The sequence below is a fragment of the Schistocerca gregaria genome, chromosome 3, assembly GCF_023897955.1.
Source record: "Schistocerca gregaria isolate iqSchGreg1 chromosome 3, iqSchGreg1.2, whole genome shotgun sequence".
Lineage (NCBI taxonomy): Eukaryota > Metazoa > Arthropoda > Insecta > Orthoptera > Acrididae > Schistocerca > Schistocerca gregaria.
The window spans coordinates 572,191,342-572,212,179 of NC_064922.1; the positions used below are offsets into that span (position 1 = coordinate 572,191,342).

Here is a 20,838-nt window from a genome sequence, read left to right on the forward strand (position 1 = left end):
AACCTAATGTGGATTCGAAAAATGCAGTTCGATTAATGCAAAAATTTACTTAAATTCTGAATTTTTCCCGAAGAAAATTTACATCAAGTCTGCTGTAAGAATGAGTACAGTCTGATGTGCGTTTACTAGCAATTTTTTTGAACATTTTCTCAGAGTCTGCCTGGACACATATGATATGTATCCTACCTACAACAATGGCTTTCAGATAGCGCTGTATGGAAAGAGAAAAGCGTCAACCTTGAACTCTTGACCAATGTTCACATGTTGCTGTTTTTTAGACGAACTACGCGTGGGGGCTTAGTTAATGCTCCCTTAGCAACATGAAGCCAAACAGTCAGTGAATGCTTCAATGATTCAATGTATCTGGTAATTTAAGTTGCACCATATCCTTAGGTGTAAACAACTTATACAGGCATGCCATGCAACAACCTCTACCTGTTTAAGGGATATGATGGCTGTTTCTCCAGACTGATTAAAAATCAAATATGTGGCAATAATTCTGGATTGGGCATGTTTCAAAGGAAGGTTTAACTATCCCGTTAGCTTGGGTGATGCGTATACTATTTTGCCACTATGTTCGGAGCAAGAAGTGTCAAAAAACATTTCCCATCCCAAACCGATGACAATACTGGAGGGAAAAACAAGGTACATACCACATCTCTAGTTGAGCCTGAAACAGTGTCCCTGGTTGAAGGAATACATGATTTAAAGACCGAAAACAAAGCTTCCACATTGTAAATTTGAGGAAGATTTTTACAAACTTACAAATATTCAGTTTTCGGCAAAACATACAAAATGTCTGACTAGCTTGCTAAATTCACCTAGTTACCTGTTTTGAATGGCATTACGCCCCAGGAAATGTACTGCCAGGATAAATTTTAAAAGTGTTGGTATCTGCAACAAAGATTTCCCATCTCTGGAGATGGCGAAGGTTTCGATACGGTTCATGAAAATTATTTGTGTTGGTACATGTATATTAAACCTATCTAAACTCCATATATGTCAGCTCCATTGTGAGCTGGTGAAAACTCATTTGACTGACCTAAGGTTACTACGTGTGGATACAACCAGTTTCAGCTGTTGGCGAAACGCTGTGATCCCTATTAAGTTACAAGATGCCACTCCAATGCATTTGGCATATTTGAGTATGAGTACAATAATCCTTATGGCATAATACATGTAAAGAACAACGTTGTTAGTTTGATAAAAGATGAGGTGAATGTGTCCCTGATAGCGGAGGTTATAGGTGTCTGCCTGAAAAGTACACATACCATACTGAAGCAAAGCAAGCGCTGTATCATGTATAAGATACAGAGGCGAGCGAGTGCACAGGACTTACCCTAGTTCACTGCTAGTAGCGTCACGTCATCGTAACGCGCCTGCATATAGTATTGCACCACATTTGACGTAAAAGTAAAAATTAAGATTTGTGTGTAAAACTTTGTTAAAGTATAGTTCTATGTAATAATGTTTCAGGTAACAAATCTTAATGTTATAAAATTAGTAGTTTACGTAAAATTCACGTTTTGAAAGAAAAATAGGAGGCGCTAAATAATGACGCTAGGAAGCCAAAATTTGGTGAGAAGGTGCAGTAAGAAGTCATTAATGAGTGGTGCTGGTTTCCAAAACCATAAAACTAAAATTGACTCCAGAATCCGCGTTTTTCGGAAAAATCAGAGGCGTGAAATAATAGAGCTACAATATTGAAAATTGGTAGGATGCTTCAGTTCACCCTAATAATAATAATGGAAATACCACAATCAGTTACCTCTTCTAGTTTTTTAGTAATTTAGTAAAAACTACTTTTGTGAGTAAAATGTACATCAGCATTATAGATTAAGTACTTTAAATTTTAATGATAAAACAAATTCTTTAAGACCAATGATCAGATAGGACAATTAACAAAGCTACTCCAAGTTTTAGTCTTGTAGCATAATTAACAGCTGATACAAGTCTTGATAAAGCTATGGTTCAGAGGTAACAATCTACCGTTAGTTCCATTGTAAAAATTCTAGAGAGTAAAGTTTTAATTTTAGCGGGCTGAGATTTTCTACGTGCTTCTATACTGCTCAGATGTATGTATACAAAAATTGAGAAGTTTGTAAAGCTATTATTAAATGTGATATTTAAGATTATGTGCCTGAGATAGCGATCATTTGGAGGCTGCAGGCATCTGCATAGGAACGGAAAGAACAGATGCTCTCTTGGCGGTACGCGCCGGAGCTATATAAAAAGAGCGGCAGAGGCAGTAGTAAGCTCACTCCACATTAGACCAACGCCTAGTCCACGCGAGCTTAACGTCCGATCGCGCCTCGCCTCGGGTGACGTCATAGCGGGCTGTGACATGCGCGTACTTAGCAATGTAAACGGACATTGAAAATCACGAGGACTGTACACCGTCCTGGATCGTTTAGACTTCGGTAACAAACTGTTATTGTGCCGTCCGTGTGAAGTATAATTCCGCGTGGCAAGTGGTGACTAACTCCACTTTTAAGGCGAGCATTAATCTTTTTTTTTTAACATTATTGCGAACTATTAATAGAGCACCGTTAGTTAGAGTAATGAACTATTCGGGAGGAACTTGCTGTAGAAGTCGCCTCTGAACTATGAAACGATTGGCTGAATTAACAATATTTAATGTCTTTAGCATTTTCAGAAGTTTCGAGTAATTTGTGTGAGCCTTTAAGATAATAAAATCTTGTTTGGAACTTTAAATTTTATTGAAGCAGCCCTAATCCCGTGCAGAACTATGGATATTTTTCGTTTAGCTGGGCTGTACAGGAATGTGGCCGTGCAGACTGGGAACTAAGGTCAGTAAGTTTCCCTTCGCTTTCTGACTGGCCACCAAATTAGTTGCCAGGCTCGCGTGATTTAAGGTGGCAATGTTCAACTTTCATTCAACATTAAACAACGACTTCTTCGCCGTCCCACATATGTTGCATCGGCAATAGTCTGTTACGTGAAATGAATATTCAAACAACTCATTCGACAACTTCTTCGCCGCCCCACAATACGTGCACAGATGCCTCTCTTAGACCGGTAGGAGAGTGCGGCATCAATAGCTCTCAGGCTTTCATGGTTGATGACTACCTAAAATATCAGTACAGTAGGTTCGGCAGTGCTCGATTCCCATTCCACATATGGAGGAACAATTCAGTATTTAATTTCAAAGACATGAGGTGCCCAATGTGTCACAACAAAGATTTGGCCTGTTATGACATCTCGATAAGCAGGTCACTTGTGCTGATGGGATGGGAATCCTACCATGTACACATTATTCACTTTAGCGATAGAATGTATGGTGAAAATACACTTGTGTATGTGGAATAGTACGACCTGCTTCTCATAGTGTTTGTATTTAGGTGCATATGTCTGTGAGTTGATGTGTGTGAGATTGTATACTATGTATGTGATTGAGTTGCATGCTATGTGAGTGTGTTCCAATGTTCAAATGTGTGTGAATTCATAAGGAACCAAACTGCTAAGGTTAGACTTACACACTGCTTAAACTAATTTATACTAAGAACAACACACACACCCATTTCCAAGGGAGGACTCTAACCTCCGGTGGAAGACGCCGCCCAATCGGGCACATGGCACCTCAAACCGCACGGCCACTCGGCGCGGCTGAGTGTGTTTCATTGTTTCGTATGGCAAGTGTTTGAGTGTGTAGTGTCAGCTATTTTTCACACTATATGTGTAAGTTACGTTGTTTTGCCCAACACAAGTGAGCATGGCGTATATTGTCTGTGTAGTAGGTTAAGTTTCGCTGCTGCTGGCAATACCAAACGAAATCGCATTTAGATGAGTATTATGTCCTACGAGGAGATAGTGATAATATTAGGTGTGAAGCGTAGTTGAAGTGGATTAATGAATAAGTTAAACAACCAATACCAAAAGAAATCGCATTTAGTTGAGTGCTATGTCTTACAGGGAGATAGTAAGAATAGTAGGTGTCAACTGTAGTTCAAGTGCATTAATGTGTAAATTCATCAACTCTCCAACGACAACATTATAGAAAGTGCTACAACGTTTCTCAGCTCTTGGAAGAATGAACTGCAAGATAAATATATCATCTGTAGAAGAAAAATAATCTATGTGATATGTTTTATTACATATTTATGTAACATATTAAATTATTTTTGTAAATATTGTATATATAGGTTTTAGTTACTTTTTCCAGTCTGATGAAAAAATAGTGTAAAGTCCGTATGAAAACAGTCTCTCTAGAAAAAGAAAATTAACCAATAAATTTAGTTTTTAAAGCTCTAGTCATCCGTTTTCTTTCATTACACCCTACTGTAAACGTAATTTTTAACAATGTGCAGTTACATCTGCATTGCACACATGACCTTCTACAAGAATTGGTGCATTTACACTTTTTTTGCAGTAGGCACATATACATATGCGTAAAATGTTCAGTTTCACAGTAAAGAGACACATCTGCGTTACACGCCTTGAAGAGACATATTTGTAGTTCGTTAAAAGCGTGCTGAAATGTGAACACTTACATGTAAAGTCAGATACGGTTAGCATAGATGGCGGCTGCAGAGCGGTTGCAGAGGTGGAATTTTCTTAAAAATAAAGACAAAACATCCCTATCTTTCCCCAGCACATTGGGGAATTAGACTTTAGCTAAAACAAGCAATATGTGTGACATAGGGAAAAATTTAGAGGCCATCTTGAAATCTTCAAGTGATCTTACTGCTACAAATTACTCAGGTGTGAGTAATTAACAGCTTGGGGGAAACATGTCAAGTGGTTCTTCATGTTATGGAACTAGATCATCACCCTACTTGCTGGGTGAAAAACATCTTTATCTAGCCAACAGGTTCAGACTCCTAACAGACCTGCGGTCTGTCCTTTGAATAGCAGGTAGACTTGGAACGGAATAGGAAAAGGCGTCCTTGTCTCCCCTGAAACAATGCCGTTTGTCCAAGAACTGGTGCAGGGGAACGGGTAGCTTTGGGACATGTCCAGAAACATGCGATGAGAGCGGCAGTAGAAAAATTCTTTTTTCCATGGGGCAGGCTTGGACGTGAAGGGGAAAAAAACTCTTTTTTCTCAAGTAAGTGATGCCATGGGACAACCTAGGAAATATGACAGTAACTCAAGCTGGTACAGTGCACCTACTGAGAACCTGTAGGTAACACTACCTGACAGAATGTGTCATCCCATTTCAGGTCGAACTCTCAGTGGTGTGTAAATAAAAAGTGCATCTACGACAGGAAAATTGGCTGGCAGTGCGGTACAATAAGATGGGTTCGTGAAGTCCTCTCTCCGGCTGTGGCGACCTTGCTACTGTTTGTTATTACACAAAGAAGCTCTCACAGTTTCCCAATTTTTTTTTATTTCACCAAAACTGGTCAATGTCATTGTCCTCTTCCATTTCTTCCATAAGTAATTCATTCTGAATAACAATTCACGCTGTTTCCACTGTCGGAACAGGCGCTGTCAGCTTTGCGCTATCCGCACGTCATCGGAAGCGTGGCGACACTGAAGAGCCACCAGGTGACGGTTGTCCAGTTGTGTCGCTGGGCCTGCAACTGGATTGTGGTCGTGGAGGAGCCTGGACAGGACGCGCGCCCGCTGCTGGACCAGCTGTTGGAGCTCGCAGAGGACTGCTCCCTCGTGGTGGTGCTGGTGACTGAGCGTCGGCTGCAGGGCGCCATTGTCGACAGTTGCGTGGCTGCCGATCTGGCGCCGAGCACGCTACAGAAGCTGCCGCAGATCGCGGTGCGGCTTCAGGGCAACGAGTACTGTGCCACGCTGGGTGACCTGCTGCCTGACACTGACTCGCTCAGCGAGGTACTGGAGGGACATGGCCAGCGGCTGCTGTGGCTAGTGGCAAGCGCTGTCCGCCATGAGCCACTACGCCTCGGCCTCCCAATCCCGCCTGTCGATGACTGGTACGTCCGCAGGTCGCTAGTCTCTAACAGACTCCTCGATGGGGAGTCATTTCTTCGGTCCCTGGGTCAGTCTGACATCTGCCTAACGAACGACTCGTCGGCAGACCAAATTTGTCGTATCCTTGCTCACTGTCACCCTATTCGCTTCCAGGATGCTGCAGAGGTTGCACCATACACCGCGTGGCCTCTGATACTTATCGGTGGCAATTCACGTGCTGTTTCAGACAAGTTCTTTGGCTGCAATGTATATGAGTTAGTTCATACATCGGTTGGCTGGGAGTTACTACACAGCAGTAAGGGAATTTCGGTCATCAGGAATTACCTCGTAAACGAAGAGAAGTTGGAAGTAGGCGAGGAAACCCACAGAAAAATACTACTGAACTTTATGGATATAGCAGACAAGGTGGTTATTATTGAAGGTAAACCTGGAGTGGGAAAGTCGTCACTACTAAGTAGCATCGCGATAGAGATTAAAGAAAAAGATCCTAAAACATGGGTTCTCAGGTTCAACCTTCTGAGGTACGCTAGCCTCCTGAAGCAGTCGCAGAACAGTACAGAAACCGTTACAGAATTGGTGAAGGATGCTCTCTCTGAAGCCCCCTTCACATCACCTGAAATAATTCAACTACAAAGCCATATAGAGCTGGCAATCCTAGAACAATGCCTCAAGCATACATCGAACGTCGTCATTCTTGTTGATGGATTTGACGAAATCTCACCCGATTACACGGAGAAATGCTTCGCTATCGTCCAGTCGCTAATTTCTCGGTGCAGACTTCTTTGTGTGACCACCCGGCCGACAATGGCGAAAGAACTGGAGGATGTGCTAGGAGTCGTGGCGTACACATTGGAGGAGTATTCTGATCAGGAGCTCCAGACATTCTTCTTGAACTACAAAAAAATGGGATTTGTGAAGGACTTCCTCTCTGCAGCGGAACTGAATGAACAACTCAGGAGCATCTTGAGAATACCGTTATTCGCCAAAGTATTTGCAGATATCATGTCGAGAGGTAAACAAGGACACGACCCAGTGACACTCTTTGAGGAGTTTTTCGAGATGAAGTACCAACGACTGTTTGAGGAGAAATATTCAGCTAACCTCTCGGTCCCGGGTGCAACCGCTGAAATGGAATACAACCGTGGCGTCTACATGAACGAGTTAATGCAGTTGGCACTGATATCACTTCTGAATGATCTATCAGGTGATCCCAGTGTGCCAACATTCAGAGTCAAGCTGAACTATTTTCTTAAACCTGGAATTGTATTTGATTTTGTAAACGGGAAACCTGTCTTTCTTCACAGGACGTTCGCCGAGTTCTTCCTGGCCAAATGGTGTGTCAACAACATTGACAGTTGTGGAACCGTATTCCGAGTTTCATTTCTGGATTACAAGTTGGAGTTCTTTGTAGAGTGTTTTAGTCGAATGGCGTGCCGGGGAAAGATGCTCCACGAAGCTGTCATCAACAACAACAAGGAAACCGTAACAGAACTGTTATCTTCTGCTGATACATTACAGACAGAAGCAGACGTCACGGGCCGAAATGCCTTGCACTTGGCTGTTATACATGACAGATGGAAAATTGCGCGATTAATTGCTGGTACAGGCGTCGGTCTGCTGATGGTGAAAGATCGTGTACTACGCTGGACGCCACTGGAGTACGCGCAAGCTGCGCAGCGCTGGGGCATCGTTGGAATACTGATGCAAGCTGGGGTTACATCTGAAGATCTCGTCCAGAGTGAAGTGAAGTTCAACACTCGCGACACATCCCAGCTGGAGCACATTTTCCGTACCTCAGGCTACCCTGCACTCCTGGACGCAATACTCGATGGGGCTACGTCGGCAACACCTGAAGCACAATTCAAGGTATTACGACTACTTTGCTCAATTGTAGGTTAAAACTGCCTTCTTTTTCTATTTCTTAGTAGCTTCACATCAGTATCGAAATCGCTAAAAACTTAACTTATACTTCCATTTGCCAGGAGCTATTATTTAGTCCGCTATTATTTGTATCCGAAGCATCCAGCATCAGTGACACTCGAGTTCCTATCTTGGCCTCCCGAGACAAAGTTAAAGAATTTTAGATAACGAATTACATTTATGGACCGATTGATTATTTTAATCTTTCAGTTGTCCTCTCCTGTATATGAAAATCTGCTAACTCTGCGACACTGGGGTCTATGCGTTAAAGGTTATGAGCAAAGAATAAAGATGATTCTGGCATGAAATGTCCTCTCCTCATCAATATTCTACCTTATTTACTAAAACTGGTTGCCGGCCGCGGTGGCCGTGCGGTTCTAGGCGCTGCAGTCTGGAACCGCGGGACTGCTACGGTCGCAGGTTCGAATCCTGCCTCGGGCATGGATGTGTGTGATGTCCTTAGGTTAGTTAGGTTTAAGTAGTTCTAAGTTCTAGGGGACTGATGTTAAGTCCCATAGAGCTAAGAGCCATTTGAACCATTTGAACTAAAACTGGTTGCCGGACTACAACAAGGACTCTGAAATTTTCTTGTATTTCAAACGAATTAGGTTAATAATAGGACAGCGGCTTGTGCAAACCAGTATGATACAGAAAACAGTCGAAGTTGTGAAAATAGGTTATTTTTACTTAATTGAAGAACGGTTTCGTTATCAGAGCTCATTATCAAATCCTATAAATTGGTTTGTCTTCGTATTATTTGCAGTTATATGTAGCACTTTTATTGTCTGCTAACGAGTACCTAGCACGCATTGCACCATAACTCAAAGAGGGAAACTGTGTCTTTAAATTCTGTTTATTGAAGTTGTTTCGAATACATGACGCTTGTTGCTTTTTTCCATAAGTTAGGTACACGAACAAATCAGATGCTTTTCTGATGCCCTTGCAGGTCACATTTAGCCTACCAATGTGTTAAGCATGGACTTTCCAAATTCAGTCCAAACAATTACAGCGATTGACCATGTGCTTTGTTGGTGGTCTCGTCGAAAACTGCAAATGTTTGAAGCAGAATACCATATTTGTTGGAATCACTGGGATATGTGACAGCAGAATGTTGTCTCGTGTAACGCTGTTGCTTCGATGATATTGTTCATCTTCTTTCCCACTGAAAGCCTGGTACTTCGGCAAACATGTGATGGATTTATGTTTCGGAGAAGAATGATAGGCGCGCCCATTTTAAATGCTAAACCGTGTGGTGGCATACCTAGCAAATCAATGGAAATCATGAATTCACTGTTGAATAATTGACAATATAGTCTAAATTCATTAAACTGTCGATGGACTGAAATGTTGTTACTTCGTTTATTACTCACTTTTGAATGCTGAAAATGATGCCATTGACATAGCTGGTTTCGAGTGCTAATAAAACATGTACACAGAGCAGCAGATGGTTGTTGTAATTGTCTACGATCTGCTAACTATTTTGCTTGGTTGTACAGAAATGATAACCATTAGCATATCGATGCATGGAGAACAATTCATTGCAGTTCTACAACTCTTGCAGACTATCTTGATGGTATAATATTAGTGACCAGCAGTCTTAATGTCGTTTGGCCCATAAGTAAAAATAACTGCCATATAACGTACCATGTGCTGTCTTTTCGACTACACATCTCAGCAAGACGATGCTCCTTTGTTTTCAAAGCTCGGGATGCCGTTTCCTTTACCGCTTGAGGTGTAGATAAACTAATTGCTTGTTGGTTGGGTGGCATAACTGATTTGACATCGAAAGTAATACTTTATGACTATTGGAAATTCAGTCGGGAAAATAAAACTAAATGTGTATGATATCTGTTTCTAGCGTCGACTGGCAATTCGAATTTCACGATCACCACCACTTTTATGTCACTCACGAAATGAAATGTCATTGTTTGTGTTTTGTTGAGTTCAGTTATGTCATGTATGTACGCTCATACTATTGCATAACTTTTGAAAAGTGAATGAAATAAAATAGTGTGTTAAATTTGGAATGAAATGTTTTGTTAAAAAATCTCTTTTATGATCGTCAAAAGCCACGGCTAAATTTTCGCAGGGCGCTATCGCTAGAAATATCATACGTATTCCAATGTGAAGACATCCGTCTTACTCATGATGGATATAAAAACAAGTATCTTTCTTTAATGTTAGACGATAAGCAAATTAAATACAATACTCAAATAATTATTTGTTTCTCTCTGTGAGTTTCGATGCTCCACTGTAGCCGCCTATGTGCAATAGCAGCGTATACAATTGAAATAATGGTTTTTAATAAAAATATACCTCTGGCCTAAAATGAAATGGAAAATATTATAAGACCCCATTTTCTATTTGTTGACATTAAATTCTTTCAATACTTTCAGAATGAAATGACTATTAAGAAAGGATTTATTATTTTAACACCAATGGCGTCGCTCCAACAATGCAAAAAATGGCTCTGAGCACTATGGGACTTAACATGTTAGGTCATCAGTCCCCTAGAACATAGAACTACTTAAACCTAACTAAGCTAAGGACATCACACACACCCATGCCCGAGGCAGGATTGGAACCTGTGACCGTAGCAGTCCCGCGGTTCCGGACTGCAGCGCCTAGAACCGCACGGCCACCGAGGCTGGCTTCAACAATGCACTTACACAAAATGGCAGGGGCAACACTTAATTGTTACGTAACTAAATAAGGGGCAGGGAACGTACTTTGTAGCTACTAACAAAAACACATGCTACATTGGATACTGACACACACACACACCCACACACACACACACACACACACACACACACACACATATATATATATATATATATATATATATATATATATATATATATATATATATATAAATAATTACACTTCATATTGTTAAATTAATTGCAGACCGTGATCTATGTGCGACCTTCGGAGAGGACGTCAGAACCATGAATACGAAAAAGAAGCATTGCACAAAGAAACAGAAGTTCTTTTCTTATGTACTACGAGACGAAGATAATGCTTATTAAAATCATAAGAGCGCAAATTGTGCTTTCACTGTCGCTGAACATCGATTGCTAGATTTTACATTTCTTTTTTCAAGAAGTGATGCTATAAGAGCCCCCTTAAATGCCACTTGCATAGTTACATACAGTCTTATAAATGGCATTCCACGACAGCATAATTTTGTATGTATATACACACTGTTCATAAAAATTCTTCAAGTCCTTATATGGGTATAAACCCACAGGTTTCTTGTTCTCAGAATTAATCAGAAAATAACTACATCCATAACGCACCTTCTCGATGACTATACAACAATTGCAACTTGTTATTTCTTTTATTTACCAGAGAGGCCATCAGGTGGTTCTTTAGCAGTACTTACTCTCCTACTTCAATCCCTTGTACTTCCCTTTTTCATACTTCTGTTTTCTCGTTTCTGCACATCTTTTAAGAGTGGTCAAACCTTTTTTGATTTTCTCTTCTCTATTCAGCTGCCAACAGTCTAACACTGGTAATGAATGACACTCGTCATTTTCATCTTCAGACAACATCGATTTTACTGGCGTGTGTTGGATGCCGGAATGCGGTTCAAAAATGGCTCTGAGCGCTGTGCGACTTAACTTCTGGGGTCATCCGTAGCCTAGAACTTAGAACTAATTAAACCTAACTAACCTAAGGACATTACACACATCCATGCCTGAGGCAGGATTCGAACCTGCGACCGTAGCGGTCCCTCGGCTCCTGACTGTAGCGCCTAGAACCGCACGGCCACTCTGGCCGGCCAGAATGCAGTAAATGGTTAAATGTATTTTCAGAGATGTTTACATATTCAATCCATTTTGTATGCTAATTCGGTGCATATGTCTGCATAAACCTATTGAACTCTTTCAATATGCATTCCACCGGACTGGCTTCTGAAAGAAACCTAGCTATCAGTATCTGTTTTATACTATGGTTTTTCAGAAAATTTTTCCACTTGTAACCAGTAATATATTAAGCATGATCTGAAATGACGGCTTCCGGTTCACCTATTATAGGTATATACCGTTTTTCTATTCTGTTAACAATGGCTGTGGTTGTGTACCATTTAAGCGGATACATCTTTAGGTACTTAGAAAACACATCGTAAACTGCCAATATATATTTGCATCCTCCTCGAGCCATGGGGAGAGGTCCAGCGAAATCCAAAAAACTAGTTGCAATGGGCGTGTGAGTGTAGATGTATGTAATTAGTTTTTCGCTGAACGTTTGTTTGCTTTTGTCTTTTGACAAATGAGACATGTTCTCAAAATTCGGTGGACACAGCTGCCTAAATTTGGGTAGTAGCAAAACCAATCGATTTCAGCAATAGTTTTGTTTATGCCAAAGTGCCCCCAAGTTTTATAGGTATACAAGATAAAGTCGTGTAAACAACTTTCCAGAATACACACACACACCAACGTTCATTTTCTTTCTTTGGTTTATGGCATAAAATTCCATTTTGAATTGCCTGGCTAATTCCGAATTCGGATTCTCAGTGACCAGTTGCACAATGTATTTCCACTTACAGTCAGCAACTTGCAATTCAGACACACGTTAGCACATGTCAAGAAAATGTCATCTGTATGTGTGATGTTTAACTAACAGTACTTTGTGCTCTGATACCTGTTTAATAAGTTCTGCATTTTCTGACATAGCCTATAGCAACCTAGACAGGGCTACAGAAATATTATCCTTCCCGTTAATATACACAATTTGAAAGCCTTAATGCCCAATCCACAGCTAAGGCTTCAGGTTCTGTTACTGAGTATGATCGTTCACATTCTGTTAGAACACGACTCGCAAAACTATTCACTTTAATCTGTTGTTTGCCGTATGTTTCATCCACTTGAACAGACAAACTCCTAGTCATGTAAAAATGTTTTCTCCATGTCGGGGTGGTGCAGAGTACCTACATTGATTAACGCTTGTTTGATTCTGTTGAATTGCTATCGCAGGCTGAATTCCACTGCGAAACTATATTCTTTAACACAACGCAATTCAGTGACTGCTTGTTTACTAAGCACTCCGTCGTCAGGCCACGAGTGGCCTACCGGGACCATCCGACCGCCGGGTCATCCTCAGTGGACGATGCGGATAGGAGGGCCGTGGGATCAGAACACCGCTATCCCAGTCGTTATGATGGTATTCTTGACCAAAGCCGTTATTATTCGCTCGAGTAGCTCCTCAATTGGCATCACTAGACTGAGTGCACCACGAAAAATGGCACCACCGTATGGCGGCCTGGATGGTCACTCATCCAAGTGCCGACCACGCCCGACAGCGAGTCGAAAGAAAAACCTTAAACTAGACAAAATAACGCCCTCTATTGAACTATTGTGGGGCGCTGGAATGCTCTCTCGACGAAAGGAAGACACTAAACTTATGAACGCCATTTATTGCGCCATAGAATGGGGCGATGGAAAGCCCCCTCGCCGAAAGCAAGACACTAATCCCAGGAACAACCTGTATTGCACCCTTGAGCGGGTCTAGGGAAAGCTCCCCATGGATCCCCATGGCTCCTCCTCTCATCTGGGACAACGCTTAAAAGTGAAATGACATTTCCAGGAATTTAATTTTTTCCCTCCCGAATTTTGAATGGCTTAGGTTGGCAGTGACTCCAGCCCATTCGAATTTGCTCTATATTTTATTTATTATTTCCACGTGCTCTTCCTATGTGGGAGCTGCCAATTAAGATGTCATCCACGTATCCGGTGACTATCAAGCAGCTCTGGGCTTAACACCGAATCAAGAGCTGCTATAAATACTCCAGCACTAGAATTTAAACCGAATGGAAGTAATGTAAAGCTGTATCTCCGACCAGCGAAAATAAAAGCTGTATATATTCTCGACTGTTCTGTCAAGTGGATTTGCCAATATGAAAATCGCGAAACAGTGGAGGAAACTATAAACTGCAAATACCTCTAGAGAGGTCCTCATAGGCATTCCTTTCTGTCAAAAACTCACAACCAAGAATACAGGCGACTCTCAATCCGTTTACAACTAGGAACGTGCAATTAAATGCTCCATTTCCCATAAATAAATCCACCTGTACCTGGCTCTTAACTACCTGTTTTTGTGCACCAATGGCACCCGACACTTTGTAATTCTGAACTGGCAACAATGGCACTTTATGCAACTGGCACAACTTCTTATAGAAACCATAACTCATCACATTAACTGTAGCTCCTGTATCAATTATGATATTGACTGGCATACTAAGAACTTTAGCTTGAAGCACAGCCTGTCTCAACTCAATATCTACTTGGTTACAACTCTTATTCTGTGTTAAAAGTTCCTCCTTCATTCCGACATCATCGTTATATCTCAACATATTGACTATATCCTGTTTGTCCTTACTTTTTTGTAAAATCTCTCCCCGTCCCACGCCCAACAACGGAGCTAATTGCTGCCGTCTGGAGTTTGTCGAATCAGTTGATGTAGGACGATTGTCATTCGTCACATCAACTATTCTCACACTTTGATTCTGGTTCTGCCAAGCTCGGTTGTTTGAAGTACCTGCTGGACCGCGTTCGTTCCTATTATTATTATTGTTTTGAGTATCTTTCGGGTTCATTCTGATTATACTGTCTTGGATATAATGGCATTGCAAACCTATTCTTTCCCTGTGGCCCTGCCCCTCGCATTGGCTGTGGATTGCCACCTCCTGGGCCAAACCGTTCCTCATACCTTCGTTTTCGTCTGTATTGAGGTGAACAGTTTTCCCAAGTTTGTCTGTTGTTATTACCTTTGTCGTCATTCGGATGACTGATTTCCATTCATAGGTTTACATTGTGGTTTCGCCCATTAGAACAATTACCATAATTATTCCAACTATTTTGCCTATTATTATTCTTTTCTTTATTCTCTTAACCACTTCCATTGCTACTTTGCAACTATTGAATCCAAGACAGAGAAGTAGTTATCCAAATCATTGTCTAGTACATGGATTAGGTTTTCGCTAAAATTGGGTGAAAGTCTTGATTTTAACAGTCTGATTACATCACGATTTGAGATCGGTTTGTCCCAGTATCGCGTTTTGTTAATATATTTCTCGAAATACTTTCTTGAACTTCCTTGTTTAGGACTATATGCCTTTGGACTGCCTACTTCTTTTCTAAGTTTTTCTTGGGTACAGGGTGACCACTATTTGTTTAGAAATACTTTCTCAAACTGTTCACTGGTGTATCTAGTATCAGCCGCATCTGTTGCCTGTAGAGCAGCATCCACTACTATTTGCGAGACAATAAACTGTATCTTTTGTTTCTAGGTCTCTGCTCTGGGCAGTATATTTCGAAAACTCTTTATGAATACTGCAGCGTGAATGTTTTTCTTATTGGTGAAGAAGTTTTGAAACTGGCGGTGTTTGATTAAATTCTCCTCCACCATTATTGAGGATACGGTAGGCACAGCCCCCGCACCATTCAATAATATACTGTTAGGGCTACACGTTCTGCCTGTACCCCACAAAGTGTGTTATAAATGGCAGCGAATGGCGGATTATCATGTGAAACATGAGAAGCAGGTATATAACTGTCCGCCATTTTCATGTTGTTTACCATTTCCTGTTGTGTCTGATTAATTGGACCAGTTGAGTGAACTGCGCAAATAGCGCTTATCACTTCTGTCTATTTTCTCGTCTATGTGTTTCTCTTTGTCATCTATCCATTTTTCTACTTTTTCTTCGACCGTTTTAGTATGTTCCACTAAGCAGTTCTGTATTTTATCTTCATTTCTTATTTCTATGTTTTCTGCCCTTTCGGGTATGTTTTGGATATCTTCCTTCATATTATTTTGCATATTTTGTATAACGTCGTTAGACTGGCTACCAAATTTGGCAATTCATGGTGTGCTTGTTTTACGTTGGTTACGTGTGCTTTCATGACTTAAAAACTCTTATGTTGCTCACACATTCTGATTTCCCTCTCTTTTTCCCTTACTTCATGCTCGCTCCAAATTTCTAACTGTATTCTTTCCCTCTCTCTTTCTCTTTCCTCTTGCTGTCTCTCTCTCTCTAACTGTATTCTTCCCTTCGCTTTTTCCCTTTCTTCCCGCTCCTTTTGGAATTGATCTAGTTTCATCAGAGTAGCAGTTACGGCGTCATAATCCTGTGGGGCGCACGTAACTGGTTGGTTATTGGTGGGCGCGGCAGTTTCACTCGCAACAGTTGGCAACACACTGCGTTCAGCTCTACGCTGTATCTCTGAGAGCTGATGGGCAGTTTCTGTTTCATGATTGGTAATATTGTCTTACATATTTGTATGTGAGGTAGATTCCATGGGGATTTCCTCTAATTCGTTATCACTATCCTCTCGTAAATGTGCTTCTATATCGATCTCTCTCCTAGTCTTGCTACGTAATCTCATACATTCTGAACGAGACATCATTTTAGCAGGACTATCTTCACATGGTAATCACCACAAAAATAATAATAATACAATCACAAATTTCTAATTATACACAAATTCTATAACAAATAAATTTCCTTGCCCACAAGAATTACTATTTGCCAAACACCACCACGCAGTACAAACCATGAATACTGGCACACAACATGACACACGAAAGCAGGAGATATCTTCAGAAGCCCTTACCATCGTTCTTATTGTCTGCTTTATTCTCATTATTCAGATCTGTGGTAGGTTCCAGGACCTCAGTTTTCTCTTTACAACTAAATGAATAATGCTTGTACGCATGAAACAAATTACATATACAAACATTAATTTTCTTATCTTAAAAATATGTTCTTTACATACAGATAAATTTTTGAAAAGCGAATGAAATAAAATATTCTGTTACATTTCGAATGAAATGTTTTGTTAAAAAATCTCTTTTATGTTCGCTGAAAGGCACGACTAATTTTTCTCAGGGCGCTATAGCTAGAAGTATCACACGTATTCCAACGTGAAGACATCCATTTTGCTCACGATGGTTATAAAAACAAATATCTTCCTTTAATGTTACACGGTAAGCAAATTAAATACAATATTCAATTAATTGTTTATTTTTCTGTGTGAGACTCGATGCTCCAGTATAGCCGATTATGTGCAATGGGAGCGTATACAATTGAAATAATTGTGTTTAATAAAACTGTACTTCTGGCCTAAAATAAAATGGAAAACATTATAAGACCCCGTTTTCTATTTGTTGAGATTAAATTCTTTCAATACTTTCAGAATGAAATGACTATTAAGAAAGGATTTATAATTTTAACACCAATGGCGTCGCTTCAACAATGCACTTACAAAAAATGGCCAGGGCAACATTTAATTGTTACGTAATTAAATAAGGGGCAGGGAAGGTACTTTCTAGCTACTAACAGAAACAATTGCTACATTGGTTACATATATAGCATTTAGCAAAATTTTCAATTACACTACATATAGTTAAATTAATTACAGACCGTGATCTATATACGATCTTCAGCTAGGACGTCAGAACCAAGAAGACAAAAGAAAAGCAGGGCACAAAGAAACTAAAGTTCTTTTCTTATATACTACGAGACAAAGATCATGCTTGCTACAATCCTAAGAGCGCATATAGCGCTTTCATTGTCGATGAATATCGGTTACTAGATTTTATATTCCTTTTTTCAAGAAGCGATGTTATAATACGGCGAAAACACACGAACTGCCTCTAAACTACATCAAGTGCACATATATATTGAAACATCCTGCACACTACCCATTGTTAAATGGTTGTATTAATTAAGTAATCTTCTCAGGCGTGTACCCAACTCACAAAAGTTTCATTGCCATCAGGTGAGTTTTATATGAATGCAAACTGCACTGACGATTTAATATTTATATTTATATAGAGAAAATTAAATGTTTACCTCAAAGTTTATCCCGGTAACAGACCTACAATTAGTTCATGGGAAGAACTTCGGATGAAAGATTAAACGCTTGTCATTAAGTGCAGCAAGTTATACAGGACTGTCACTAATGAAACGAAAGATGTTATTAGCTATGATCAAGTCACACAGAAATTAAATGGAGTGTACGCAACTGCTCTTCACGGATCGCATTCCTCAGTTAACATGGACATCAGCAAATAAAGGAACTGGGAGAGGTCGAAACAAGGATCAATAAGTTTTGCATAAATTAATACCGCTATAAAACTGGAGAACAGTATTCACCGTCTATGCATTGCTCATGCATTTGAATCCAATAATTTGTCTCTGCACACAACATATACTTGTCGCACTGAAGTAACATCCTAAAAATGCAGCTGGTTAAGTGTATTATGTAAGGGTCGCCTAAACATGGGAATCTGAAAATGAAAATGAAGATTGTAAATACAAAACTTTTCCGTTTGCTTTAGCCAAGAGAATGATTGAAAACGGAGCAATCTGTAGTAAAATGACGTTCAGTCTTGTGATACTCGCATTTTATTGCACGACTGCAGGAAGAAAAGACGTAAATCTTCCTCATCTGGGCTGCTCGCAAGTTGGAGATAAACGAGAAAAATATCCAGTACAAGAATTGAGCACATAAGATGCTTAACAGATTTAGTTAACTGCAAACTGATCAGAAGATGGACTGCGCTACAGCTTGAGCAACACATAATATTTTCCAAGTACAGCGAGTGGTCGCCATTCAGGACGAGACAAGAGCTGCGATGTGAATAGAATACAAAACGTAAGTTATCTCTCCTGAAATCCCAACATTCTCCAACTCCACTTTAGGGATTGAGTGAATATTGCTACCAATACGACGAACGAAAAAAAAAATGGCTCCTAGTGCTATGTGACTTAACATCTGAGGTCATCAGTCCCCAGACTTAGAACTACTTAAAGCTAACTAACCTAAGGGCATCACACACACCCATGCCAGAGGCAGGATTCGAACCTGCGACCGTAGCAGCAGCGCGTCCCGGACTGAAGCGCGTAGAACCGCTCGGCCACCGCGGCCGGCACGACGAACGAGAGTGTACTTGAAAAACTGGGGAGTACTTCAGAAACTCGAGATTCATTCACATGTTACGATTCATTGGGTTGATGCTAGTACTGAGGAGTCTCTCTCCACTGGTTAGCATCTTTCGCGCCAAATCTTTGATGGCGATAATATTTCCGATCGGACAATCAGTGAATTGAAGGGAAAGCAACGCACATTCTCGTTCTGCCAGAGTAGCATCAGTGAGAGGCTCCTTTTGATGTGCAGAGAGGAAGGCAAATTTCTTATTCACATGCACACAGAGGAATCCTATGGCTGCATGTGTCACGACACAAGTTGCAACACACTAGGGCCACGAACTGGCCATAACAGTACTTTGAGAAACAGGACCTTTCCTTGAAAAGTGCCACCCCCTTGGAGGCTGCTGTTCCCTGCTTCTGAGAAAACATTCTGATGTCCAAACAGTGTACTGCCGACACTCCAGGCCCACTCCCATCCGTGAGGAAATTAGAAGCTGTCCACTCACAGCAAGAGTACCAAGCTCACAGAGTAAATATCATTTATTTGTAATACAGCAGAAAGAAAAGTCTTGAAGCGATATGTAACAGTTCGCTCGTCCCTCTGAAAAGAAAAGGAACAGAATCCAAATGTCATATAGCAACACTCGTTTGTCGCATAATTTAGGCATCTACCAAAAAACCGACAGATACAACGGAATTAAAGATATCTACGATATGGAAGCTTCCATCATTATCGTAGATAAAGATGAGACTCAAATGTCTCAAGAAAAATTTAATTATATCAGATCTGTAGATCATCTTTGCCTGAGGTACAGGCAGGATTTACCCCATTACGTCGAACGCTGAGGTGCTATTCAAATACCGGAGAGCCACGGCAATAGTGACGAACCAAGAAGGGGAACATAACCTGAACACATGAACTGAAGTTTGTGTTAGGGACGGCAATGGACTAGGCTAGGTATGATGAATATTCATTGAAATGTTAAATGATTTTTTGATTTTCAAAGTGCGTAACTACATGTATTTATCTGTACGAATCTTTTTGCGGATTAAGCACATCTGAAGATTGCAAATATTTGCCGAAACGGATACTGTGAATATTTTTTCTATATACCTAAGCGATCTGTGATGCAATAAACTGTTATATGAACATTACATAGGTCTTCTACTTCCAAATAGCAATATGTCAATTAAAAAAAGAAAAAAAAACAGAGCACGTAATGCTAAAGACTGCCCCGTCGAAGGTTCGAGTCCTCCCTCGGGCAAAGGTGTGTATGTTGTTCTTAGCGTAAGTTAGTTTCAGTTAGATTAAGTAGTGTGTAAGACTAGGGACCGAACACCTCAGCAGTTTGGTCCCATAGGAGCTTACCACCAGAAAAATGCAAAAGGCAGTTTTCACAATTATATGTCGTACGTGCAAATCCTTTACTGTTCTCTTTTTTCAATTGAAGACCAAATTAAATCACTTTCCCTAAGAATATTATACATATAGTATGAAGTATGGAGCGCTCTTCTGTTTGAAAGTCGAAGTGATAATGTTGATGAGACGTCCGTTGACCACAGAAAGTTAATATAGGACGGCGAGAATTCAAACGAAACAATATATTCAAGCTTTCATAGCCAGTAACAGTTCACAAGTGGCACATAGAGAATCCTAAGAGTGACATAAATAAAATTAAGGTCGTTCAGCACTCCTTTGGCAAAAACGGGTATCTGAAAAGAGCTCTCTCGCCAGTACCCTTGGGCATGTGTTAATTACTGGCGGTGGGCCATACACCTCAAAATATGTCACATTACATGATTTATTAATGTTCTAGACTTACCATTATTCTATCAATATTTCATTTAGGATCTCTGTAATGACGATCATGCTACACATGAGGTATCCATATTTGTTATAAGTAATCATATCATCTTTGAGGAAACGCCCCATCAGTGCAGTTATAGAGCCTTTTATACTTTGACTTCCATTTAATTCTGGTGTGCTGTTATGTTTGTAGAAGTGCTTGAGAATAAGAAGAAATCTAAAATAGTTAGTAGTGCTTAATAAAGTACAATAACAAGCTGTTGAA

At 40.4% G+C, this 20,838-nt stretch overlaps 1 protein-coding gene across 1 annotated transcript in view; it reads left to right on the forward strand.

The window, feature by feature from the left end:
* LOC126355974 (uncharacterized) overlaps nucleotides 1-20,838 on the forward strand; it is a 626,068-nt gene that overhangs the window by 91,681 nt on the left and 513,549 nt on the right. Inside the window, exon 4 of the mRNA XM_050006583.1 lies at nucleotides 5,449-7,773. Coding sequence (XP_049862540.1) covers nucleotides 5,449-7,773 — 2,325 coding nt within the window. The remainder of the gene's footprint in view (nucleotides 1-5,448; nucleotides 7,774-20,838) is intronic.